Here is a 26,108-nt window from a genome sequence, read left to right on the forward strand (position 1 = left end):
CTGCAGGAATCAAAGGATAGGGGGGAAAACTGGGAACAGTCTGTTGAAGTGCATGATCATCCGTGACATAATGAATGGTGGTGCAAGCTTGATGGGTCGAATGACCTACTCTTACTCCTATTTTCCATGTTTCTATGTAAAGGAGTAATCTCAATGCAAAATTGGTGTAAATGATAACTGTGACTGGAGGAAAATTGCTTCGCTTAGGTAAAAGCAAATGAGTGCAAACAAGACAAAGGATTGAATGGAGGGATGTGCTAGAATAATGGACAATAACGTTCATAGTTTGAAGTTGTTGAACTGTTGAGTTGTGAGGGCTGTGAATTACCTAAGCTGGAGATCTTGTTTCTCCAGCTTGCTTTAGGCTTCAATGCTGGCTTGGGGAAGAAATGTTGCCTTGAGTAAGATGCTGTATTGAAACAACTCTGCAAAATTAGGATCATTCTTGCTGACAGAATGGAGGTGTTCTGCAAAACACTCACCCAGTCTCCATTTGTTTCATCAATGTGGAATGCTGAATACAGGAGACTCGATTGAAAGAAGTAAAAACTGAAGTAAAAACCACACATGCTATAAATCAGGAAGTAAAACTGAAGTTGCTGGAAAAGCTCAGCAGGTGCAGCAGCATCTGTGAAGAAAAAATCAGAGTTAACCTCTGAGGAAGAGTCAATGGACCTGAAACATTAACTCTGATTTTTCCTTCATAGATGATGCCACAATCTGCTAAGATTGAAAGAAGTACAAGATGTTAATCTTGAAGACGCTCTGGACAGTGAAAGAAGAGGTAAAAGTGCAGGTGCTACCTATTTTGCAATTGCTTGGGCAACTGTTGGTGTCGGTTTTATACGTTCTCCTTGTGTCTACATGAATTTCCTCTGGGTGCTCCGGTTTCCTCCCACAGTTTAAAGATGGCAGATCGGCCATGCTAAATTGCTCATAGTGTCCAGGGTTGTGCAGGCTAGGTGGATTAGTCATGGGAAATTCAGGCATTACAGGGATAGGGTAAGGGGGTGGGCTGCTCTTCGGAGGGCAGGTGTGGACATGATGGATCCAAAGGCCTGTTTCCACACTGTAGGAATTCAATGAAATAAAGTCACAAAAGGTAAAGCATCATACTTCCCCTGTGAACATATTTTTTGAAAATAACATTAGTGAGTTGTACTATGCATCTGTTGGATCTTTCAATACCACATGACCCACGTCCTAGTTTCTTACAGTACGAGAGATAACACACATTGTCACATCAGATAAAGGTATTTTGCTGGAGACAAAGTGTGCATCAATCACAACCTTGACATCTTACTTGGCTCTGCGATGAGCTTCTGACAGCATATCCAAGCAATCACTCAATATTGCATCTCCCCAGGTCATTTGCTACTGAAACTCTTGTATATGCCTTTTTATTTCTAGACTTGTCTATTGCAGTACAGGTTCCGCACACCACCCACCCTACTCTCTACCTTCTATAAATTTGAAGTCATTCACAACTTTTTTGTCTCACCTTGAATCAAGCTTCATTCACCCTATTGCCCTGTGCTCCCTGATGTTTGTCAGCTCTTGATCAAGCTGTGTCTTTAGTCAAAAATTCTCTTCCTTGTATTCAAATCCCTTCCTCATCTCACACATCATAAGCTCTGTAACGTATTTGAGCCTCACAACCTTCTAAGTTACCTGCATGCCCATTTTGGCCTGAATTATCCCCAGTTCTAATGCCTCTGTGTTTTCAGTTGCCTGGGGCCTAAGCTCTGGAATGTCCTCCCTGCAAGTTTCAGGCTTTCTTTCTTGTTTTCTCCTTTTAAGACACTATTTAAAAAGTTAACTCTTTGGTTAATTTTTTTTTCACTGATCTGAATTGATACTATTATTTTGCAATGCTCCAGCAAAGCATTTTGGGACATTTTATTACATTAAAGGTACTATATAAATGTAAGTTATTGTTGCTAATACCCAACTCTAAATAATTAATGAGCACTGAGGATTATATCAAAACTAGGAAGTTATACTTATCAGGAAAGGCTGAACGGATGGTTCCATTTCCTGTAAAGATCAAAACTATGGGTCTTGAACATGGAATAGGCAGCAATAAATGCAATAGTCAATTCAGGAGAAAGATCTTTACCACAACAGTGATATGGAATATGCAAAGATGCCCTTAAAAGAAAGTTAAATTAACATGATGGGATAGGAGATTACGCAGTTCAGTTTCGCATTAACAATTGTGAAAGGAGACTTGAGTGGAATGTAATTGTTATAAATATAACAAAATGGGGCAAGTGGCTTGTTTCTGATCTGTAGATTTTATGTCATTCAATTTGGCAAGCTAATACTAAATCCTTAGCAGATTTTCAATAATCCCCACAAGGCTGACATGTTTAGGATTGCACATGAAATAGAATAATATCTACTCAGGAAGGATGAGACAAATAATCATTGTTATTTTCAATCATGAAAATTGCTGGACGCATCCCCCTCCATTTTAAAATACCAAAAGGTTCAAGATTTTAAATATTTCAATTCAATATTATTTATATAAATAAGTGCACTCAGGGTCAGGGAAGAGAAAATTGCCATTCTCAACAAGGTTGATTTTGTTCTTGCCCAGCATCCTAGTGATATCTGTACAGGTCTAATATAACTTGCAATCAATCTGCCGCTATTTCTGGGTTCTGCACATTGACGTAGAACAAGTGAACAACAGGTTTGAGTGGTCTGCTAATGTACACTGACACTAATAGAATCCAAAAAAAATCATAAGCATCAAATATTACAGTTCAGAATGGGAGAAAAGTGCTATGCAGAATTCATTTGTGGGATGTAAGTGTCACTGAGAAGGCCAATATTCATTGCTTGTTCCTAACTGCCCTTGTGAAGATGGCAGTGAATCACATTCTAAAAACAAAGTAGTTCATATCGTCTATTAAGTGCAATATCATGCACACAGACTTCAGTGTTGATGCAGGAACAGAGATAGTAGGAATTGCCGATGCTGGAGTCTGAGATAACAAGGTGTAGAGCTGGAATGAACACAGCAGGCTAGGCAGCATCAGAGGTGCAAGAAAGCTGACATTTTGGGTCTGGACCCTACTTCAGAATGAAGGTGATATGATGCAATTGGTTTGACAGATTCGTTTTCTAGAATGTAGGGTATGTTTTGCTGGGATTAAGGAATTGACTTTCAAAATGGAAAATCTTAATGGAATTCCAGGTCAGGATGGTGTGTGATTTGGGGGGAATCTTATATGTGGTAGCGTTCCCACGCACTTGCTGACCTTGTTCTTGTAGCCATGAGAAGTTGTTGGTTGGAACATGCTGTTGATGCAGCCTGGGTAAGTTGGTGAAGTGTATCTAACAGATGAAACACACGGCAGCCATGGTACACTGGTGGTGGATGGAGTAAATATTCAATGTGATGGGTGGGGCGTCAAATTACATTTTAAAAAATTCTTTCATGCGATATTGGAAAGGTTTGAATTTTTGCCCAGCCCTAATTGAGCTGAATGTCTTGCTATGCCACTTGATTTTCAAGTACATCATATTGTTGTGGATCCAAATTGGGTTAAGGATAGCATTTGTAAATTTTATATAATTTTAATCCTTCTTTTTCTTTCTCTGAAATGACAATGTGTACAGTGTTCCATCTTTGGCAACTACTCAAATTTCTAATTTTTGTAATCATTTAACCTGGAACATTGCATTACGAAATCTGGATAAATTAAACTCAACATATTCGGGTTAAATAATACTTCAGCAGATTCATTCTTGCAGCAGCTACTGAAAATGATTGCCTATGTGCACTCTTTAATATAGCTAACATGCACGTTTAGTTACAAAACGATGCAGCTGTTCAGAGAAAGTACTACTTTGCAGCACAGCTCTCTCACCGGTCCATGTTGTTCACCAAACTGCTGGTGAAAATGTGCACAAAAAAGAACAAAGCCTAACAGATCCAATCCAAGTGCTTTTTTAAAAAAACATTACATGCCTGTATAAAATAAATAGCAAATCCCAAATCTGTACACAGGATACCATGGATTAATTCCTTTATAGATTTTGAAATTGATGAAATTAAAATTATTACAATTCTTCCAATGTTTCTGAATGTCCTGGTAAAGAATAGAGAATCATATTTAAGAGTGCCCAATTAACATGCATCCTACACAAACTTCAGCTCATCCAAAAATCCGCTGTTCAGTCCTTAAACATCAAATTCTGTTCACCTAACACCTGATTCTCACTAAAGAAAAATTGTGGATACTGTAAATCAGGAACAAAAACAGAAGTTGCTGGAAAAGTTCAGCAGGTCTGGCAGCATATGTGAGGAAAAAAATCAGAGTTAATGTTTCAGGTCTGGTGACCCTTCCTCAGAACCCTGGTTCTCACTGACCACGTTGATTCAGGTTCTGGCAATATTTCAATTTAAATGTCTAAGAAGATAAATAACAGTAGGGCTCATCCTTGTTTTCAAGTCCCTATGTGGCCACACACCTTTCTATCCCACAATCATTTGATTCCACTAATTCAGTTTTCCAGTGTTTCCTCAATTTTATTGATTCCACCCTTAGCAGTCATGCTTTTGCCTGTGGTTTACTAGAGTGCCTTTGAATGATCTTAGTACATTAAAATACTAACACTATAACCTGAACCTTCTGGTCTACATATTGCTGGAAATTGCATACAAGTCAGAAAACATGCATCTGGACCTTGTGGATGTTTTGGTGCACAGGCATGCATGGAAATTGCTCATAAAGCTTGTATTTATGGTGGACTGATTCCATGTTGCCTGGCCCCCTCACAAAAGTCTCTGTGCACAATTAGCACAGGCATAAATCTGACTTTGATATGTGGAACTTACCTGAAACCGACCAGAGAAATGTTAGAACATTTAATACTTAGTCTAACATGGAGGTTAGCCAGTGTAACTCAATTGAACATCACTACTGGCAATACCTGGCCACATGCTGCTGCATTCCCTCCCCAGCAACCTGACTAATTCCACTAAATACACCCTTTGGGTGATACAGATTGTTATTTTCATGGTGCTGTCAAAGGAACCTTAATGAATTGTTGCAGTGCCAAAGTTGCTGTTTCTCTGCCATCGCATTACATAGTGGAAGCACAGAATATTTAGGCTAGCGGATGGGGTGTCAATTAAGTGGGTTATTTTGTGTTCAATGATGTCAGACTTCATGAGTATGGTTGAAGCTGCACTCATCCAGGCATGTAGGATATGTTCCATCACAGTCCTGACTTTGGGAGCCAGGAGGTTGCAGAATTCTTGTGAACTGGAGGTGGCTATTGCTTGTCAGAAATGTTGCTTACCATTTATCAGCCCAAGTTGTCCAGGTCTTGCTGAAATGGGACATGGACTGATATCTGGGAAGTGTCAAATGTGCTGGATATTGTGAAACCATCAGCAAACATCCCCATTTCTGACCTTATGTTTGAAGGAAGGTCATTGATGAAGCAGCTAAAGATGATTGGCTGTGGACACTATCCTGAGAATCATGTGCAGCAACATCCTAGGGCAATTTTCCACGTTGTTGGGTAAATACCAGCTTTGCAGCTACACTGAAACAGTTTGACTAGTGTGTGGCTTCAGTGATTCAGGAAAGTTGTCAGGGCTCATAACCTTGCAGAATTCAGTGCCTTCAGACATTTTTTGATATTCCATGGAGTAATCATGAAGACTGGCATCTGTGACTCTGGGGACTTCAAGAGGAAACCAAGATGGACTAGCTAATAATGACAGCAGAGGACAGTGCCACCTGTGATAAAAATGGAGAAAACTGATTTGATGCTTAGATATTCAAGCACCTTAAAGAATCGAAATAAAGCAGACCATGTACAGAGGCAAACAGTGTAATGTGACACCTTCTACTGTGTGAAGAGGGGTGGAATGAGGGAGGCAGATGCTGACGTGACAAATTTCTCTCTCTCTCTCTCTACATCAGAGGAATGTGCTGCATGTACAGAATTCTGCCATGTTTATTTTATTTTCATTGCCACACATTCATTTCTCTTCACATTAGCATTTATTTTTGATCCTTAAATATAATCCAACTGAGAGAAAAATACAAAATTAGGTTAGGTTGTCATTGTAAGGGAAGAGTGGAGACAGCTACCATCCTAACATGTCAAATGTGATTTAAAGCACAGTACAAAGACAGAGAGAGAAAAAAAATCACAGCCGTCATAATGTCTCAGGATTTTGTGATTTAAAGCACAGTACAAAGACAGAGAGAGAAAAAAAATCACAGCCGTCATAATGTCTCAGGGAAAAGCTTTCACAATCACTCTACCACCATACAATGATCTGGAGTCATTCAGGCATCTCTGGATGTTATTATGCTGATTTGATGCAATCACAATGTAATTCCCTTCAGCACTACAGATGGGTATTGAGAACCAGAGCAGATGTATTGTAGCTAATCAGACAGGGACCCAGCAGGATAACTAGGATCTGCACAGAGATACAGACTGTATTCACATTCATTCAGCCACTTTTAATTATACATTGCTCTTTACTCCTTTGTTTTATCTAGGATCAAATTTTCATTTCTTGTGTTTAGTTTTTGTTCATCTTCTTGCATTAATTTTGTTTTAGTAAGTGATAATAGATATTTAAATTAATTACATTTCTAATCTTTTTCATACCCTATGGTTACTTCAAATGAGAAGCAAGCTTTCTTGTCAAAGATTATCCATAAACTGAAGCACTGTCAAATGCCAATATTACATGTGATATAAACTGAGATTCACTAACTGTGTCCAAGTACTGGCATGGTTATTTTCAAATGTCTTTTTCAAGGTGGATCTAAATATAATTGTGACTTCTGTATTATATCAAGAAAGACTGTGTTAGCTTCTCAAAGAACTTCATTTCACCTGATGTTAAACCAAAGCTTGTAGCCCCTTGATGGGTTAACTAACAAGCAAAGGTCTTGAACATCATCAACCTGTTGGTAACAATCATAAATCCCCCAGTTCAGACAGGATGATCTCCATTCCACTGTCCACCCCAACCTGTTGCAACCTGTACAGCAATTTAAGAACATCAGAATCCAAAGGAAAGCAGGCACAATTTGGCCATAAAGCTCTTATTTCTTCCTCCTTGGGCAGGGAATGGTACTTGATTTTCCACTCAGCTAAAAATTGGACAAAACTTTGCAGGCAAAGAATCAAAACTGACATTTTGGAGAACATTGGTTGCTTCAGACTGTAACATGTAGTTCAGATATATTGCACAAGTGATAAATTACGCACAGTCTCACAAATAACCACAGTTAAAAACATAACGTTTTACAACATTTGAAGCATACAGCAAGAATCTGAAAAAAAAGTGTTAAGGATTTGGCTATGGCTCAGTGGTCACAGTATCACCAGAGTCAGGAAGTTGGAGTCTCACTCCAAGGACTTGAGACACATTATCTAGGCTAACACACTAGTGTAATGATTAAGGATCACTGCACTGTTATAGGTGGTGTCTTTTAGATATATTAAACTGAGACATGAAGAAACGCTGCCTAAATTCTCAATGATCTAGCTCTGGTCTTAAAGGGTTATCTCTTTGTCTCCTACTTTTCCACCACTGGTAATAACTTGCCAACAATCATAAAGATGTACATTAAGCATCACGTTTGGAATGTTGGCCATTATAAAATGTAACCAGTGAAAGACTGCGTCCTTCAGAAAACAAGCAGTTCATTTTATATTGTCAGATATTGTACCTGTAAATACAGCAGTAATTTTCAACAGAGATTGGCTATATTCTTCAAAAGTAAACATTTGCTGGATGAAAGTGAAAGTGAGTGGGTTAACTTGATAGCTTTGTCAAAGATCAGATAATGACACAATATGCCAAATGACCTCTGACTGTGTTGTTTGATTCGAGGACTCTGCCTATTCCTTTAGACAGATCATTTTAGATTCACCATCTTTGAACAGATTATGTGGTAGTTATCACATTTCTACTTGTAGGAACCTGTGCAGAAGTTTACTGTTTTGACTCGAGTACAAAGATTACACTTCAAAACTGTTGCATTGACTGCTAAAGCACTTTGGAATGTTCTGAGTTCAAGGAATATATATTTTACATATACTTTTAAGACCACACTATGAAATTCATTTTGATTAAGCAGCAGAAGTCAAGGATGTTTAAATTGTTCAAAGATTTTAGCCCTTCAATAACCAAAGTAAAAAATTTATTTATTAATCTGTTTCTAATTAGTTGACCTCCAATTATCAGCAATTCCCAATTAATGGTATAAATTTACTCCATTGCTCTAGATTACTGGGAGGAATATCAATCAAGGTCCCAGGTCTAATGTATCATGCTTGAAAAATTGGCTACCAGAAAATTAAGATCTTGGATTTGGTGTATCACACTTAATCCCAACACTTCCTTATTAAATCCTTTAAAGAACATACTGAGTGGCAGAGCAAAGTGTGCAGAGGACAGTGAACCGTTGCAGAGGAACACAGATACATTGAATGAGTGGGGAAAAGTCGGGCAGAAGGAATACAATGTAAATAAATGTGAAGTCATACATTTTGGTAGGAGTAACAGTAAAAAGGATTATTACTTGAATGGTAAAAAGATGCAATATGCTGCTATCCAGAGGCTGGGTGTCGTTGTGCAGGAATCACAGAAGGTTGGTCTGCAGGTACAACAAGTAATTAGGAAGGCAAATGGAATTTTGTCCTTCATTGCTGAAGGGATTGAGTTTAAAAGTGGAGAGGTTAAGTTGCAGCTATACAAGGCGCTGGTGAGGCCACACCTGGAGTACTGCGTGAAGTTTTGGTCTCCTTACTTGAGAAAGGACGTACTGGCACTGGAGGGCGTTGCAGAAGAGGTTTACTGGGTTGATTCCGGGGTTGAGGGTGCTGGCTTATGAGGAGAGACTGAGTAGATCGGGATTACATTCATTGGAATTCAGAAGATGCGGGGGGGTGGGGGTCTTGTAGAAACATATAAAATTATGAAGGGAATAGACAGGACAGAAGTAGAGAGGATGTTTCCACTGGAAGGTGAAGCTAGGACAAGAGGGCATAGCCTCAAGATTACAGGAGGCAGATTTAGGGCTGAATTGAGAAGGAACTTCTTCACTCAGAGGGTTGTTAATCTATGGAATTCCTTGCCCAGTGAAGTAGTTGATGCTACTTCAGTAAACGTTTTTAAAGCTATGGTAGATATTTTTTTGAACAATAAGGGAATTAAGGGGTACGGTGAGAGCGCAGGTAAGTGGATTTGAGTCCATGAAAAGATCAGCCATGATCTTACTGAATGGCGGAGCAGGCTTGAAGGGTTGGACGGCCTACTCCTGCTCCTGGTTCTTATGTTCTTATCCTCTAGATCACCATGAATAGCATCATGAAAGATCTGCAACCAATATAACTAATGTCTAGCACACATGGGATCATGCATATGTGCAATTCCAAAATTGCGTCAACTGTGTGTTTTTCTGAATCATTGCTCAATTATAGTGCTTTTCTCACGTTTTCTTATTTTATATTTCTTCTCTGCAATTCTGCTCATTTATACTATTTCAGAGCTAAAGGTCTGTTCTCTCACCTGATGTAATCTCCATTGTTCACCTTTTATTTCCATTGTGTCCATATCCAATTACCTTATGTCATTCACCTGACAGCGACATTACACCTTATCACTAGACAGAACGTTGTAGAACTCCAACTGCTTTATCCCAAAATTCAAATTGACCTTCACAGAATAAGTGATCCACACAATTTAGATCTCAGATGTTGAACAGGAAGAAACAAATAAACCTGTCACCTATGTTGCAACCTCTGTTGCAAGGTGAGTTGTTTCCTTTTCAGTGATGATGAAATATTGATACAACCTGTATTAAATCCAACATGCCAATGTCATGCTTGTTTTGGAACAATTTCAGAAACTATTCAGCAGTGACCCAAATGTGAATGCTAGTTTGTTCTGGTGCATTTGAAATAATGTGAAAAGTTGGCAGTCATTCAGATATTTCTTCATACCTTGATATCGATAAGAAGCATAGCTTAGTTATCAACGAATACTATAAAGAACTAAACCAGAGGTGGACTGGCAACTTCAAACACAATGGGTGATACAGCATGGATCACATACAAATATACATACAAATTAAGACCCTTCAGCCTAGTCTGTCATTCATTAAGGTTATGATTGTAACCTCAAATCCACATGTTCACCTATGCCAGTTACCTTCCAACATTTACTTATGAAGAATTTCCCTCAGTTTTGAAAATATTCAATGGTGCTGGCTCTCTACCTTTTGGGGAAGACTCAAAGACTCACAACCATAAGAAAAAAAAATTTCCAAATACCTGTAATTAATTTAAACAATGATCCTCTTCCAAATTCCAGCAGGAGTAATCTTCCTTTGCCTCCGCAGCATCTGCTCCCAGGACGAGGCATTCCACTCCCGTACATCTCAGATGTCCTCGTTTTACAAGGACTGCAACCTCCCCCCCGCAGTGGTTGAAAATGCCCTTGACCGTGTCTCCCGCATTTCCCGTGACTCATCCCTGACACTCCGTCCCCGCAATAACAGCCAAAAAAGAATCCCCCTCGTCCTCACATACCACCCCACCAACCTCCGGATCCAAAGCATCATCCTCGACACTTCCGCCATCTGCAATCTGACCCCACCACCAAAGACATTTTTCCCTCCCCACTCTTGTCTGCTTTCTGGAAGGACCACTATCTCTGTGACTCCCTTGTCTGCTCCACACTCCCCTCCAGCCCCACCACACCCGGCACCTTTACCTGCAACTACAGGAAGTGCTACATCTGCCCCCACACCTCCTCCCTCACCCCCATGGCAGGCCCCAAGAAGACTTTCCACATCAAGCAGATGTTCAGCTGCACATCTGCCAGTGTGGTATACTGCATCCGCTGTTCCCGTTGTTGCATCCCCCTACATCGGGGAAACCAAGCGGAGGCTTGGGGACCGCTTTGCAGAACCCCTACGCTCGGTTTGCAATAAACAACTGCACCTCCCAGTCGCAAACCATTTCAACTCGCCCGACGACATGACCATACTGGGCCTCCTGCAGTGCCACAATGATGCCACCCGAAGGTTGCAGGAACAGCAACTCATATTCTGCTTGGAAACCCTGCAGCCCAATGGTATCAATGTGGACTTCACAAGTTTCAAAATCTCCCCTCCCCCTACCACATCCCAATACCTGCCCAGCTCGTCCTGCCTCCCTAACCTATTCTTCCTCTCACCTATCCCCTCCTCCCACCTCAAACCACACCCCCATTTCCTACCTACTAACCTCATCCTGACCCCTTGACCTGTCCATCCTCCCTGGACTGACCCATCTCCTCTCCACCTACGCCCACCTTTACTGGCTCCATCCCCGCCTCTTTGACCTGTCTGTCTCCTCTCCACCTATCTTTTCCTCTATCCATCTTCGATCTGCCTCCCCCTCTCTCCCTATTTATTTCAGAACACCCTTCCCCTCCCCCATTTCTGAAGAAGGGTCTAGGCCCAAAACGTCAGCCTTCCTGCTCCTATGATGCTGCTTGGCTTAAGACACAATTCTACATCAAAGCTTCTGTATAAGTGCATGGTTGTGCTGTTGTGGCGTCAAGAGCACAGCTCTAGATACAAGTGCAATCAAAATGATGGTAAAGATTCTACACAGTTCACCTTTCCCTACAAACCTTCTGATTACTCCCAGGTGAAAGGGCTTATTTATTTTCAGACCACAGTGCATAGGAACCTCATGAAGCTGCCAGTCACTATTATATTTAACATTGTAAAAGGCGATTTAATTCTTTAAATTCGCCATTCATTTTTTGCCTTCTTATTGCTTTTCTCTTCCCCCACTACTTCTACACAAGGATGCAAGCCTTAATGTTCAACACAAAGTATATTGCTGAATAACACTATGTAACGAGTATTGTTTAATTGTTATAATTACAGGGCATCGAGAAAAGAATAATGGTCGGAATTGATTGGACTGCACTCCCAAACAGGCCATAGGAATGAAGCCTGGAATGGCATCCTTCTATTCTGTATCATTCCAGGCCAGCATTGAAGAAAAAAAGTATTGAAGATAATTGTACTCTTAAGTGTGTTGCAAAAAATATGCTGGTGGTGATCATCCCCTCATACTGTGTGGCCAGAGGAAAAGATGTTTTGAATTCATTAGTATAATTAGCTGCCTGGCCAGTTTGTTGGTAAATTTCTCCTCTAATTATATTATAAAATCATTAAATTTTTTCAATCAATTGTCTAAGTCAAGGACGTTGTAATGACAAATACTGTACCAGAGTATATTCTCTATGATTTTCACAGATAATCTTTGAATTTTAATTTAAAATTGTACTCATAGCATCAAGATCCTATACTGCTCTGTATCTACTAACTAAATTCTACTCATTATAACTTAATTAGGCGACTATTTCCCTTATGACAAAGTACATAATACAAATTATATAATCAAATACAATAAAAACACACTTATTTGGTAAAACAGAACAATGATACACACCTGAAACTAGAAGAATTGCAAATTAAATACAATTTGGCAGCATTGAAACTGCAAAATGCAGCATGATCCTGTTCAACTGGTTATTAAGAATCTAATTAGAAGCACTGTAATTAAAACAAATAAAAAAGTATTTTTTAAAACTTATAATCATTAACTTTGCTCTTTGACTTCCATGTTCGTCAGGGTCATGGGGGTACGCCAAGTGTCATAATGTAGTATTCAATATAAAATAGGATGGTTTGTGAAAATTACATTTTTGTCAAATGGGGGCAAAACACAGCTCGAGGTGGCACACGTTCATCAGTTCATTCCATTCCTTGGTTTAAAATTGTTAACAAAAGCTGACAGACTTCTGCTGTTTCTACTAAAGACTTCACTTTGCCAATGGTCTAGGTCTTGCCAGGTGACTGGTTCCTGTGCCTGCTCCCATTAGCAAGGTTTCACCTACTGTAACAAGTCAGTATTGGTGTGATGTTTTGTGAACATGAACATCTGAAGAGAACAGAATTGCACACACAGCAAGAAAGTAGTCAGATTAATAGCTGACCAGAGAAGTGTGCAAAACATTTCTGCTTTATTAAGTCTAATGCACTTAAAAATCTCAAACATAAACACACATGATTTTACAGTGTGAATAAAAATATTCTTCTCATTGGCTAACGACTGCATGATCTTGCATTGCAATACCATGGACAGAAAAGTAAAAAAAAAGTTACCCACTTGCTTTAAACAAGGTAAACTTGTATAAAATGTTCAAGCATATACTACCTTCATTAAAGCGTCCTCAGTATTGTGTGTAAATACTGAGACCACAGTTTCAGATCTCGTTTTAGGTAGAAAATTGTTCAGTTGACATCAAAGGACCTATCTGAATATTGCTACAGTTACAGCCGTTATCACTGCCAACACAGCCAGGCTTACAGATACTATCTTTACTCTTGGGCATTTCAGGTTCCAAGGCATCAGGCCTGCACTGAAGGACTTTCCACTGCTCCAGCAGTAATGTGCATTCTCATTAATGGTCTTGAATTCCTAAAAGTAACAGACAGAGAAATTATTTTAATGTTAATTTGATGTCATTATTTGTGAAGATTACTGGATAAGCATGAAAAATCCAATGTTGAAGATCAGCAGTTTTTACAGAATGAAATCACATTACAAAATGGCTGTAAGGGTGTAAACTTTAAGAGAATGGATAGCTAAATTTATCAATCCTTTCATCAAGCTCAGAAAGATGATATACATCATTGTCATTGTTAATTTCTTATTCCTGCTTTGTTTGTATATTTTGGAGGCTGCTTAACATGTTCACCTAAACAGGAGCAGTTAGCTTCATCGTGACGGCACTAAATCAACTGGAGCACATTAAGCTCAGTTAAGCAAAAGAAGAACAATTTGTATTTACATAGCACCTTTAACATAATGTGCTCCAAGGTGCTTCATTGCAGCATTACAGAGCAAAAATTGAAACTAATGTAGCAAGTCACTAGAGTACATAGACAAAAAGCTTGCCAAAGAGATACATTTTCAGTAATCTTAGAGGAGGAAACAGGTACAGAGATGGAGATATTTAAGAAGTGGATTCCATAAATAGGGCCTTAGCAGCTGAAGAAATGACCACTAACATTAGAAAAATGAAGAATATGTTGAATAATGGGACATCAAAGAGGGTCGTGAGACTGGAGGACACAACAGTGGTGCGGAGGGGTGAGACAAACAGGACAATGTGAAAACATGCTTTCGAATTTTAAAAGTAAGGTACTGTTCAAACATAAGCCAATGTCAGTCAGTGAGCGTACAGATGATGGGAGAATTTTTAAGAAAATGTTTTGTAAGATGTTTGCATCACTGGCAAGGCCAACATTTGTATTTGAGAACTGATATTAGCTCATGTCAGACTTCTTAGCAACTATTGCTTATTATTACTGTTTAATATATCAATTACTACTATGCACATGGTGAAAAGGCTTTGGAGCCAAGGCTTTGGTCCAAATTCAGAGAAGAACACAAAAACATGTCTACTGGAGTCACACGACATTGCAGCTTATTTTACCTTGTGAGTACCACAACTCGTCTACATATTGGATAAACACAATGAACTGGAATAGGAGCAAAGAGAGATCATGGGAACTGCAGATGCTGGAGAATTTGCGATAACAAAGTGTGGAGCTGGATGAACACAGCTGGCCAAGCAGCATCTTAGGAGCACAAAAGCTGACGTTTCAGGCCCAGACCCTTCATCAGAAAAGGGGGATGGGGAGAGGGTTTTGAAATAAATAGGGAGAGGGGGGAGGTGGATCAAAGATGGATAGAGGAGAAGATAGGTGGAGAGGAGATAGACAAGTTAAAGGGACGGGGATGGAGTCTGTAGAGGTGAGTATAGGTGGGGAGGTGGAGAGGTGAGTATAGGTGGGGAGGTGAAAAGTCAGTCTGGGGAGGACTGACAGTTCAAGGGGGTGGGATGAGGTTAGTAGGTAGGAAATGGAGGTGTGGCTTGAGGTGGGAGGAGGGGATCGGTGAGAGGAAGAACAGGTTAGGGAGGCGGAGACGAGCTAGGCTGGTTTTAGGATGCAGTGGGCGGAGGGGAGATTTTGAAGTTTGTGAAACTTATTTCAGAATCGTCTCCTCATCCCCCTTTTCTGATAAGGGTCTAGGCCCATAATGTCAGGTTTTGTGCTCCTAAGATGCTGCTAGGCCTGCTGTGTTCATCCAGCTGTACACTTTGTTATCTGAGAATAGGAGCAACATTGACAGCAGCAGCCATTCAAGTCCTAAACTCATTACAGTCCAAGTTCAAACACTGATAAAACAAACTGAACTCCAGAAAGGTGACAGTGACTGCCCTTGACATCAAAGCTGCATTTGATGCACTGTGGCATCAAGGAACTCCAGTAAAGAAAGAGTCAATGGAAATCAGGGTAAACTGTCCACTAGTTGAAGTCATATCTTGGATAAAGGAAGATGGCTGCGCTTGTTGGAAGTCAGGCATCTCAGCTCCTGATAATCTCTGGAGTTCTTCAGTTAGAAGTCACACAACACCAGGTTATAGTCCAACAGGTTTATTTGAAATCACAAGCTTTTTGAGTGCTACTCCTTCGTCAGATGGCAGGAAGGACATAAACATGGAATATTTCAAATAAACTTATTGGGTTATAACCTGGTGTCGTGTGACTCTGATGTTGTCCATCCCAGTCCAACACTGGCATCTTCACATCAGGAGATTTTTCACGGTCGTGCCCCAGACCCTACCATCTTCAGATGCTTCATCAATGATTTTCCTTCTACAATAAGGTCAAATGTGGCATATTGATTGAAGATTGCATGATGTTCAGCACATTTATGACTCTTCAGATACTGAAAAGTCCATGTCTATCGAAGCAAGATCTGGATGATATCCAGGTTTGGGCTGACAAGTGGCAAGTAATCTCATGTCAAAATAATGCCAAATAATGACAGTTTAGCCTTTACCAGATGTAACTCTAAGACTAGTTTGATTATTAATGATTACTCTGTATCAGAATATTTCATGTATAATAAATAGTGTTACTTTTAAAACTAAGCTTGAAATTGGTCCTTGAATTTGGCTTCTCTCAAGCAGTCTGTTTGAACCCAAACTCAGCATGACATCAAACCACATGGTAAAAGACAGCAAAAGAGTGAAAAAGTATGAGGTGTTTTTTGTTGGCAAAGCTCTAAGCTGAAGTTGGTCATAACAATGGATATGACGGAGATTTTCAACTTCTGGGCAGGTTGGAAAGCTGGTCATTTGGGTTAGCTGATTGTCATATACCCCGATATTCTTTTCTATAGCCAGTTTTCCATTTCTTCCACAAAAAAATGTTTGCCCCCATGTATAGCTGAGGAAGATTTATTATCAACTCTTTATCAGTAATCTTTTTACTTATTTAACCCTATGCCTTGCATTGAACAAGACAGTTGAGAATTAACATGACACAACAGCATCTTTAGAATATTGCTATTGATAGACAACATTATTTTCTTGAATTTTGGCTTGACAAATACCAGTAGTGGTCTGTTTTCTGCACTCTATGTGCTGTCCTTGTGCATGAATTGCAAAAAATTAGTACGCAGGTACACCATACAATTAGGAAGGCAAATGGAATTTAGCATTTATTATTAAAGGAACTGAGAGTGTATAAAAATAGCGAAGTGTTGCTGTATTAATGAGACTGCATCTGGAGGACTGCATCCAATTGTAGTCTCTTACTTGAAGAAGGAGATACTTGTATTGGAGGCAATTCAGAGCAAGTTCACTACATTGATTCCAGAAATTATGGATTATTCTTATATTGTCAGATTGAGCAGTTTAGGCCTGTACTCTGAGGAATTCAGAAGAATAAAGGGAAATCCAATTGAGGTATAAGATGCTAAAGGGGGTTGACAAAGTAGGTGTAGAAAAGATGTTTCCTCACTTGGTGCAACCTAGAACAAAAGGTCATTGTTTTAGGGTAGGCAGTTATAGATATAAAACACAGACGGGAAGTTACTTTTCGGAAATGGTTGTGAATCTGAGGAATTCATTATCCCATGCTGCAGTGGATGCTGGGACACTGGCTAAATTTGAGCAGGAGATACACTGATTTTTAATAAGTACTGGGTTGACAGGTGTTGGAGAGCAGGCAGGAAAATGGAGTTGAGGCCAAGATGAGATTAGCAAAGGAAGTGGGTCATGGGTTAGCAAAGGGTTTGTAGAGGGTTATGGATGTGAAAATTATGGATGAGCACAAAGGACATTAGGATTGGGTAGAAGGCCATTAGTTCACACGGAGGGCACAAGACTATAATACCATAAGATGCAGGAGCAGAATTAGGCCACTCAACGCATTGAATCTTCTCCACCAGTGTGATTATGGGGTTGATCTAAAAATTTCAAATCCACTTTCCTGCCTTTCCTCCATGACCTTTGGATTCCCTTACTGATTAAAAATATCTCTATCTCAGTTGTGAAAATACTTAGTAACCCAGCCTCTGCAGTCCTCAGTGTTAAAGAATTCGACAGATTCACCACATTCTGAGAGATGACCTTTTATTCTGAAATAGTGCCCTTTGATCCTAGATTCTCCCCCTAGGGATAACAACCTTTTCACATCTACCCTGTAATTTGGCTAAGCATGGGGATGAGTCAGGGCGCCTTGAGGTGGTCTGAGTAATGGAAGTTGGGGAAAGTGGGGTGAAGGCCAGGGTACTTTTTTTAAACAACTTGGATGAAGCCCTGGATCACCCAAGGCAGGACTTTAACACAGCCTGCCTCATCTGCCAGCCACTGCAAATGACTGTTTGACTGTCAGCACGGTGTCTTAGTGGTTAGCACTGCTGTTTCATAGCGCTGGGGACGCATGTTTGATTCCAGCCTTGGCCAACTGTCAGCGTAAAGCTTTCATGTTTTCCTCGTGAGTGAGCTTCCTCCCACAGTCGAGAGACGATTGGGTGGATTAGCCATGCTAAATTGCCCTGTTGTATCCAGAAATGTACAGGTTAGGTGGACTAGCCATGGTAAATGCAGACTTAAGGGGATAGTATTGAAGCCTAGGTTTGGGTGGGATAAACTTTGGAAAGTCAGTGCAGATTAGATCAAATAGCCACTTTAGTAGGGATTCTACGATTATGTGGAATGGAGGCCCAAACCCTGTTAACATTTGTCCCAGGGAAGGAAATCAGAACATAGCAAGCACTGCTGTGAAGTCAAGTAAGTGTTGTCAGGAATGTTCCTAACTCTGAGTCGAGAGTCTAGGAGTGAAAATTTGAGCCTTGGTCGTAACTTGCATTTCTGTTATATTTCAAAATCAAAGCAAATAAAAGAGATCAAGCATTCAATCAATCATGAAAGCAGTGCCCAATGTAACCTGTAATTTTTTTTGTTTTGGAGCATCCAGGCAATTGGTTGAATTGCATGGTTCCTTTAAAATACTTCGCTCAACTGCCAACTTGGGCACAAACTTTCAAGTTGTCATGGGAATTTGACATTGGTACTGGCCACTCAAAGAAGTGGAGCTCGATCTTCCAAAACTACTCAACCAAAGCCACTTCAAAAATCAGAAAAAACTCTAATCCTGAATGTTATTGTGAATTCCATCTTGGATCCATCAGTTTTAATTTAAATTCTGTAAAATACACTGCACTGTGTTTATTTGCTTGCTGCCTTCTGCCAACATCTGAAGAAATTTAATTTGCCTTCATCGATTTTCTTTGGTTCATGTTCCATCCTTTAGCCAAATGACTGGCCGAAAAATCTACTTTCATTAGTTAGAATATATGTTACAGGTTATCCACCTGATGGTGCAAAATAGAGGGCTGGGGTGACTCATTTATTAATTATGCAGTTCTTCCAATGTATCTTGCCCAAGGTTGGGATTATGTTGTGTGAGAAATCTAAGTGAACAGTCACAGTCATAGTCGGCAGCATTGCCGAAGTTGGGAGGATCAAGAGAGAATGTATTAACAGTTTGGAAATACCGATTAGGTAAAGCTGATCTCACATTTTGAAAATCGAAAGACTGTCGCAGAAAGGAAGCCTGAGTAAAAGAGGCAGTACAGCTTTCACAGTCTTTGTAAGAAGGGTTAGAATAGAAAGATGAATAATAAGTCTTGATTTTAACGAAACTAATAAAATGGAGAAGAGGAAGACTGTACAGCATAGCTCCAGAGCAGGAGATGCATGGAGAACATTCTAAGGAGCAAAGGCCATACGAAAGGCAGGCAAATAAATGCTTCTAAGGGGATTAGTTATGACAGCTAGCTAGATAAATACACCTGCTATTTTGCCTTGAAAAATTTCATAAACAGCAACAAGATCATTAACAGATCATCTGGTTTTGATGATGGAGGGTAGAAAAGAATATTAATTCAATCCTTGGGAGGTTTCTTTGAATAATGCAATGAGACATTCAGTTACTGTTATGTTCTGCTAATGTCATCAGCAACTTCAAACTAAATATAAACGCAGAAGAACTTGCCAAGAATAGATTTTCCTGGAACACACCACAGTAAGTCTTCTGCCCTTGTCTAAAATTAGGCCACCCAAATGTACACCTGAACTTTTGGAACAAGTGAAGAAGCTTTGCTTTCAAAGCTTGCCTGAAGTATGACAGGCCTCACCAAAGTAACATTTTAAATATCACTGAAGTGTCAGCTTAGATTTCAAATTCAAATTCTTATTTTGAGGTTTGAAACTGCAGCCATTGATTTCAAAGTCAAATGTGCTATCAAATAAGCTGAGCTGAGTTATAAAATGGAAAGTAGAACAATGACAATGATAAGAAAAAGGTTGGATTAAGTGTCAGAAAACAAAAGTCATCTGATATTGGAGGATAAGCTTTTTTTTTGCATCCTGCCTAGGAAATGTTGAGTCATCATAGATATTTGGAACAGTGTAAACAATTAGATAATAAAGAAAGAAATTTATGAGCTAGCCATTAGCAAAATTTAAAACTTTTGCTTTTTGACTCTAGGTGATTTTATAGAAAATTAAACAATGGAATGTGTTCCCTTAAATCACGTGCTGCAATAGTATCATATAATAAGTTGAAAAACTTCCACAATTGTAGAGTCATAACATAGAACATAGAACATTACAGCACAGTACAGGCCCTTCGGCCTTCGACGTTGTGCCGACCTGTCATATCGATCTCAAGCCCATCTAACCTACACTATTCCATGTACATCCATATGCTTGTCCAATGACGACTTAAATGTACTTAAAGTTGGCGAATCTACTACCGTTGCAGGCAAAGCGTTCCATTCCCTTACTACTTTCTGAGTAAAGAAACTACCTCTGACATCTGTCCTATATCTTTCACCCCTCAATTTAAAGCTATGCCCCCTCGTGCTCGCTGTCACCATCCTAGGAAAAAGGCTCTCCCTATCCACCCTATCTAACCCTCTGATTATTTTATATGTTTCAATTAAGTCACCTCTCAACCTTCTTCTCTCTAATGAAAACAGCCTCAAGTCCCTCAGCCTTTCCTCATAAGACCTTCCCTCCATACCAGGCAACATCCGAGTAAATCTCCTCTGCACCCTTTCCAAAGCTTCCACATCCTTCTTATAATGCGGTGACCAGAACTGTAGACAATACTCCAAGTGCGGCCGCACCAGAGTTTTGTACAGCTTCACCATAACCTCTTGGTTCCGGAACTCGATCCCTCTATTAATAAAAGCTAAAACACTGTATGCCTTCTTAACAGCTCTGTCAACCTGGGTGGCAACTTTCAAGGATCTGTATACATGGACACCAAGATCTCTCTGCTCATCTACACTGCTAAGAATCTTACCATTAGCCCTGTACTTTGCCTTCTGGTTACTCCTACCAAAGTGCATCACCTCACACTTGTCTGCATTAAACTCCATTTGCCACCTCTCAGCCCAGCTCTGCAGCTTATCTATGTCTCTCTGCAACCTACAGCATCCTTCGTCACTATCCATAACTCCACTGACCTTAGTGTCGTCTGCAAATTTACTAACCCATCCTTCTACGCCCTCATCCAGGTCATTTATAAAAATGACAAACAGCAGTGGACCCAAACCGACCCTTGCGGTACACCACTGGTAACTGGTTTCCAGGATGAACATTTCCCATCAACCACCACCCTCTGTCTTCTTTCAGCAAGCCAATTTCCGATCCAAACTGCTATATCTCCCACAATTTCATTCCTCCGCATTTTGTACAATAGCCTATTGTGGGGAACCTTATCGAACGCCTTGCTGAAATCCATATACACCACATCAACCGGTTTACTCTCATCTACCTGTTTGGTCACCTTCTCAAAGTCTTGCTGAAGTACTTGCAACAGAATAATTATATTTAAAGTTTCACAAACAAATGAAACTCAATATCCACACAGGAGCCAGTTAAACCTTCAGACAAACAAAAAAAATTGAGTCTCTATTTGTCAATAATTTCTTAACATACAAAACTGCTGCTTGTGCACAATTAAATACACCCATAAACACCAAAGGCCAGTTAGGCACCTAACTTGAATGCAAGTATGATTAGGCGGGTATGGCCAAATGTTAATGTATGCATACCCACATAAAAGACATTAAAGAAAAACTGAATTTTAACAGTGGAAATTACATGAAGGATCAATGTTTCTGTGCACTGGAGATTAAATTTACAAACATGATCCTACATCTTAAGTGTAGAAAAAGTTGAAAAGGAATGGCAACACTCATTTGTGATTGTTTTTACTTCAAGTCAGTGCAGTAACTCCACTGTTTTAGACCAGAATCATCAAAGCAGGAAAATGATTCTGATGTTGTAAAATTGTGAAATTATTTAGTAACAATCTGACCTTTTCAGTACTTCTGAGCGCTGAGCTGACTGAACTAAATTACAATATTCACCTCATTTCCTACAAATTGCAATGAGATGATGCTTTACTTTATATTTTAAGAAAATGGCGAAGAATTAAGATTCATGTCTAATTTTACAGCTGTCTACCCAGGGAGAATGACAATAAATAAGTTGCTCAAAAAGCTCAGTAGGTCTGGCAGCATCTATGAAGAAAAAAAATCAGGATTTTCCTGGGAAGGAACCAAGGGATCAGTTAAAGTGTGTCTGCTTTAACGCAAGGAATATCAGGAATAAAAGTGATGAACTTAGAGCATGGATCAGTACCTGGTGCTATGATGTTGTGGCCATAACAGACATGGGTTTCTCAGGGGCAGGAATGGTTGCTGGATGTTCCAGGGTTTAGAGCATTTAAAAAGAATAGGGAGGGGGGAAAAAGAGGAGGGGGTGCAGCACTACTAATCAGAGAGGGTATCACAGCTACAGAAGCTTCCTTTGTCGAGGAAGATCTGCCTACTGAGTCAGTATGGGTGTAAATTAGGAACAGCAAGGGAGTAGTCACCTCGTTAGGGGTTTACTACAGGCCCCCCAATAGCAGCAGGGAGATCACCTCGTTAGGGGTTTACTACAGGCCCCCCAACAGCAGCAGGGAGATTGAAGAAAGCATAGGTCGGCAGATTTTGGAAAAGTGTGGACGTAGTAGGGTTGCTGTAATGGGTGACTTTAACTTTCCCAATATTGATTGGAACCTCCTTCGAGCAGAAGATTTGAATGGAGCTGTTTTTGTAAGATGTGTTCAGGAGGGTTTCCTAACTCAGTACGTTGACAGGCCGACGAGGGGAGAGGCCACTCTAGACTTGGTGCTCGGAAACGAGCCGGGGCAGGTATCAGATCTTGTGGTGGGAGAGCATTTTGGTGATAGTGACCATAACTGCCTCACATTCTACATAGCTATGGAGAAGGAGAGGATTAGGCAAAATGGGAGGATATTTAATTGGGGAAGAGGAAACTATGATGCGATTAGACATGAGTTAGGAAGCATGGACTGGGAGCAATTGTTCCATGGTAAAGGCACTATAGACATGTGGAGACTGTTTAAGGAACAGTTGTTGCGAGTGATGAATAAATATGTCCCTCTGAGACAGGCAAGAAGGGGTAAGATAAAGGAACCTTGGATGACGAGAGCAGTGCAGCTTCTTGTCAAAAGAAAGAAGGTAGCTTACATAAGGTGGAGGAAGCTAGGGTCAAGTTCAGCTCTAGAGGATTACAGGCAGGCGAGGAAAGAGCTCAAAAATGGACTGAGGAGAGCCAGGAGGGGGCACGAGAAAGGCTTGGCAGAACGGATTAGGGAGAACACAAAGGCATTTTACACTTATGTGAGGAATAAGAGAATGGTCAAAGAAAGAGTAGGGCTGATCAGGGATAGCATAGGGAACTTGTGTGTGGAGTCTGAGGTGGTAGGGGAAGCCCCAAAGGAGTTTTTTGCTTCTGTCTTTACGAAAGAAACCAACTTTGTAGTGAATGAAACCTTTGAAGAGCAGGTGTGCATGCTGGAATGGATAGAGATAGAGGAAGCTGATGTGCTGAAAATTTTGTCAAACATTAAGATTGACAAGTCGCCAGGCCCAGACCAGATTTGTCCTCGGCTGCTTTGGGAAACAAGAAATGCAATTGCTTTGCCACTTGCGAAGATCTTTGCATCCTCGCTCTCCACTGGAGTCGTACCTGAGGACTGGAGAGAGGCAAATGTAATTCCTCTCTTCAAGAAAGGAAATAGGGAAATCCCCGGCAATTACAGACCAGTAAGTCTCACGTCTGTCGTCTGCAAGGTGTTAGAAAGGATTCTGGAGGTATAGGATTTATGATCATCTGGAAGAGCATGGCTTGATGAAATGCAGTCAACACGGCTTTGAGAGGGGCAAGTCATGCCTCACAAACCTTATCGAGTTCTTTGAGGATGGACTAGAAAAATTGATGAGGGTTGAGCTGTGGATGTGGCGTATATGGACTTCAGTAAGGCATTTGATAAGGTTCCCCATTGTAGGCTCATTCAGAAGGTCAGGAGGAATGGGATACAGGGGAACTTAGCTGTCTGGATACAGAATTGGCTGGCCAACAGAAGACAGCGAGTGGTATAGAAGGAAAATATTCTGCCTGGAAGTCGGGGGTGAGTGGTGTTCCACAGGGCTCTGTCCTTGGGCCTCTACTGTTTGTAATTTTTATTAATGACTTGGATGAGGGGATTGAAGGATGGGTTAACAAGTTTGCAGACGACACTAAGGTTGGAGGTGTCGTTGACAGTATAGAGGGCTGTTGTAGACTGCAGCGGGACATTGACAGGATGCAGAGATGGGCTGAGAGGTGGCAGATGGAGTTCAACCTGGATAAATGCGAGGTGATGCATTTTGGAAGGTCGAATTTGAAAGCTGAGTAAAGGATTAAGGATAGGATTCTTAGCAGTGTGGAGGAACAGAGGGATCTTGGTGTGCAGATACATAGATCCCTTAAAATGGCCACACAAGTGGACAGGGTTGTTAAGAAAGCATATGGTGTTTTGGCTTTCATTAACAGGGGGATTGAGTTTAAGAGTTGTGAGATCTTGTTGCAGTTCTGTAAAACTTTGCTTAGACCGCACTTGGAATACTGCGTCCAGTTCTGGTCGCCCTATTATAGGAAAGATGTGGATGCTTTGGAGAGGGTTCAGAGGATGCTGCCTGGACTGGAGGTCTTATATTATGAAGAGAGGTTGACTAAGCTCGGACTCTTTTCATTGGAGAAAAGGAGGAGGAGAGGGGTCCTAATTGAGGTATACAAGATAATGAGAGGCATAGATAGAGTTGATAGCCAGATACTATTTCCCATGGCAGAAAAGGCTAACATGAGGGGTCATAGTTTTAAGTTGGTTGGAGGAAAGTATAGAGGGGATGTCAGAGGCGGGTTCTTTACACAGAGAGTTGTGAGAGCATGGAATGCGTTGCCAGCAGCAGTTGTGGAAGCAAGGCCAATGGGAACATTTAAGAGACTGCTGGACATGCATATGGTCACAGAAATTTGAGGGTGCATACATGAGGATCAATGGTCGGCACAACATTGTGGGCTGAAGGGCCTGTTCTGTGCTGTACTGTTCTATGTTCTATGTTCTTAATGTTTTGGGTCTGGTGACCCTTCCTCAGAACAATGAGAGATTAGCTTACAGATTGAGAAACCAACATGGAACCTTCTGGTTCATTCAGCTCAATATAACTTGAGGCTATTGGAGAAGGTGCACTCATCATCAATGGATTTCTCTGAACACCAAAATGGATTGTGGTTATACAGTTGTATTTTTTCCCATTTATGGCCTTTCTGACAAATAAACTATCCATGAGAAAGATGGCAATTTGTTCCAGGTCTCAACTTACTTTGCTCCATCAGTTAATAGAAAATGATCGTGTTGCATTTCAATGTTTACACAGCGTAGGTTAGGAACATCGTGTGTGTGACAGAACATTCTGGAGGCACACCATACTAATGCTTTAAGAAGCTGTGCAACCCTATTAAATTTCCACCAGCTAGGTTCTCCTAGACAGTACTGGAAATGACTGCAATATGGTCTTGTTATCAAGCCACAATAAGATGCCTCATTAGAGGATGTCGGTGTTGGCTCAAATTTATTTTCTTGAGGGAACTGTCTCAAATTCAACTAAAACTGTTTCCAAAGCACTAAGTTAACTGAAAAGAAACCATAATGGGCTTTTTAAAATGGACAGACATAATTATCTGTTAACTAAACAAGCAAATAGATTAAAAATCTCATCATTAATTTCCTGAACTTCCACAAGTGCCCTCAGCATGGTCAATGATCATGTCTTCTTCATGTCAGCTGCATACTGAGCAAAATCATGACTATGAAAGATTCAAAGGAGCAAATAAAGTAAATACATTTAAGAGAATTATAAGAGGAAGTAAATATTAGTAATGTATTTTGCTACGTTGGAAGAAGCATGAACATTAGCACAGACTTTTTGGGCTAAATGACCTGTTTCTGTACTGTACAATTTTATGGAATTCCAATTAAATTCAACACGTGATTTACAGATTATTTCGAATTTACATATCCAATTAAGAATTCCAAACATTATATAATTTCCAATCCTTGGAAAATATTAAAGCAGTACAGAAACCAAGTCTATAAAGAGAGAGAGTTAATCAAGAGAATGATGGGAAAAAATACTGATCCATAAAATAATCTTGATATGACTGATCAGGACATTGGGACAATGGGATCAAAAAGCAGGACGTC

At 40.2% G+C, this 26,108-nt stretch overlaps 1 protein-coding gene across 5 annotated transcripts in view; it reads right to left on the bottom strand.

The window, feature by feature from the left end:
* Nucleotides 1–13,071: 13,071 nt before the first annotated feature.
* Nucleotides 13,072–26,108, bottom strand: part of cdkal1 (CDK5 regulatory subunit associated protein 1-like 1) — a 620,961-nt gene continuing 607,924 nt past the window's right edge. For all 5 annotated transcript variants that reach the window (XM_059653106.1, XM_048562402.2, XM_048562395.2 and 2 more), the window contains one exon: nucleotides 13,072–13,548. In XM_059653106.1, coding sequence (XP_059509089.1) covers nucleotides 13,381–13,548 — 168 coding nt within the window. In that variant the 3' untranslated portion in view covers nucleotides 13,072–13,380. The remainder of the gene's footprint in view (nucleotides 13,549–26,108) is intronic.

Source organism: Stegostoma tigrinum, chromosome 2, assembly GCF_030684315.1.
Source record: "Stegostoma tigrinum isolate sSteTig4 chromosome 2, sSteTig4.hap1, whole genome shotgun sequence".
NCBI classification, from domain to species: Eukaryota; Metazoa; Chordata; class Chondrichthyes; order Orectolobiformes; family Stegostomatidae; genus Stegostoma; species Stegostoma tigrinum.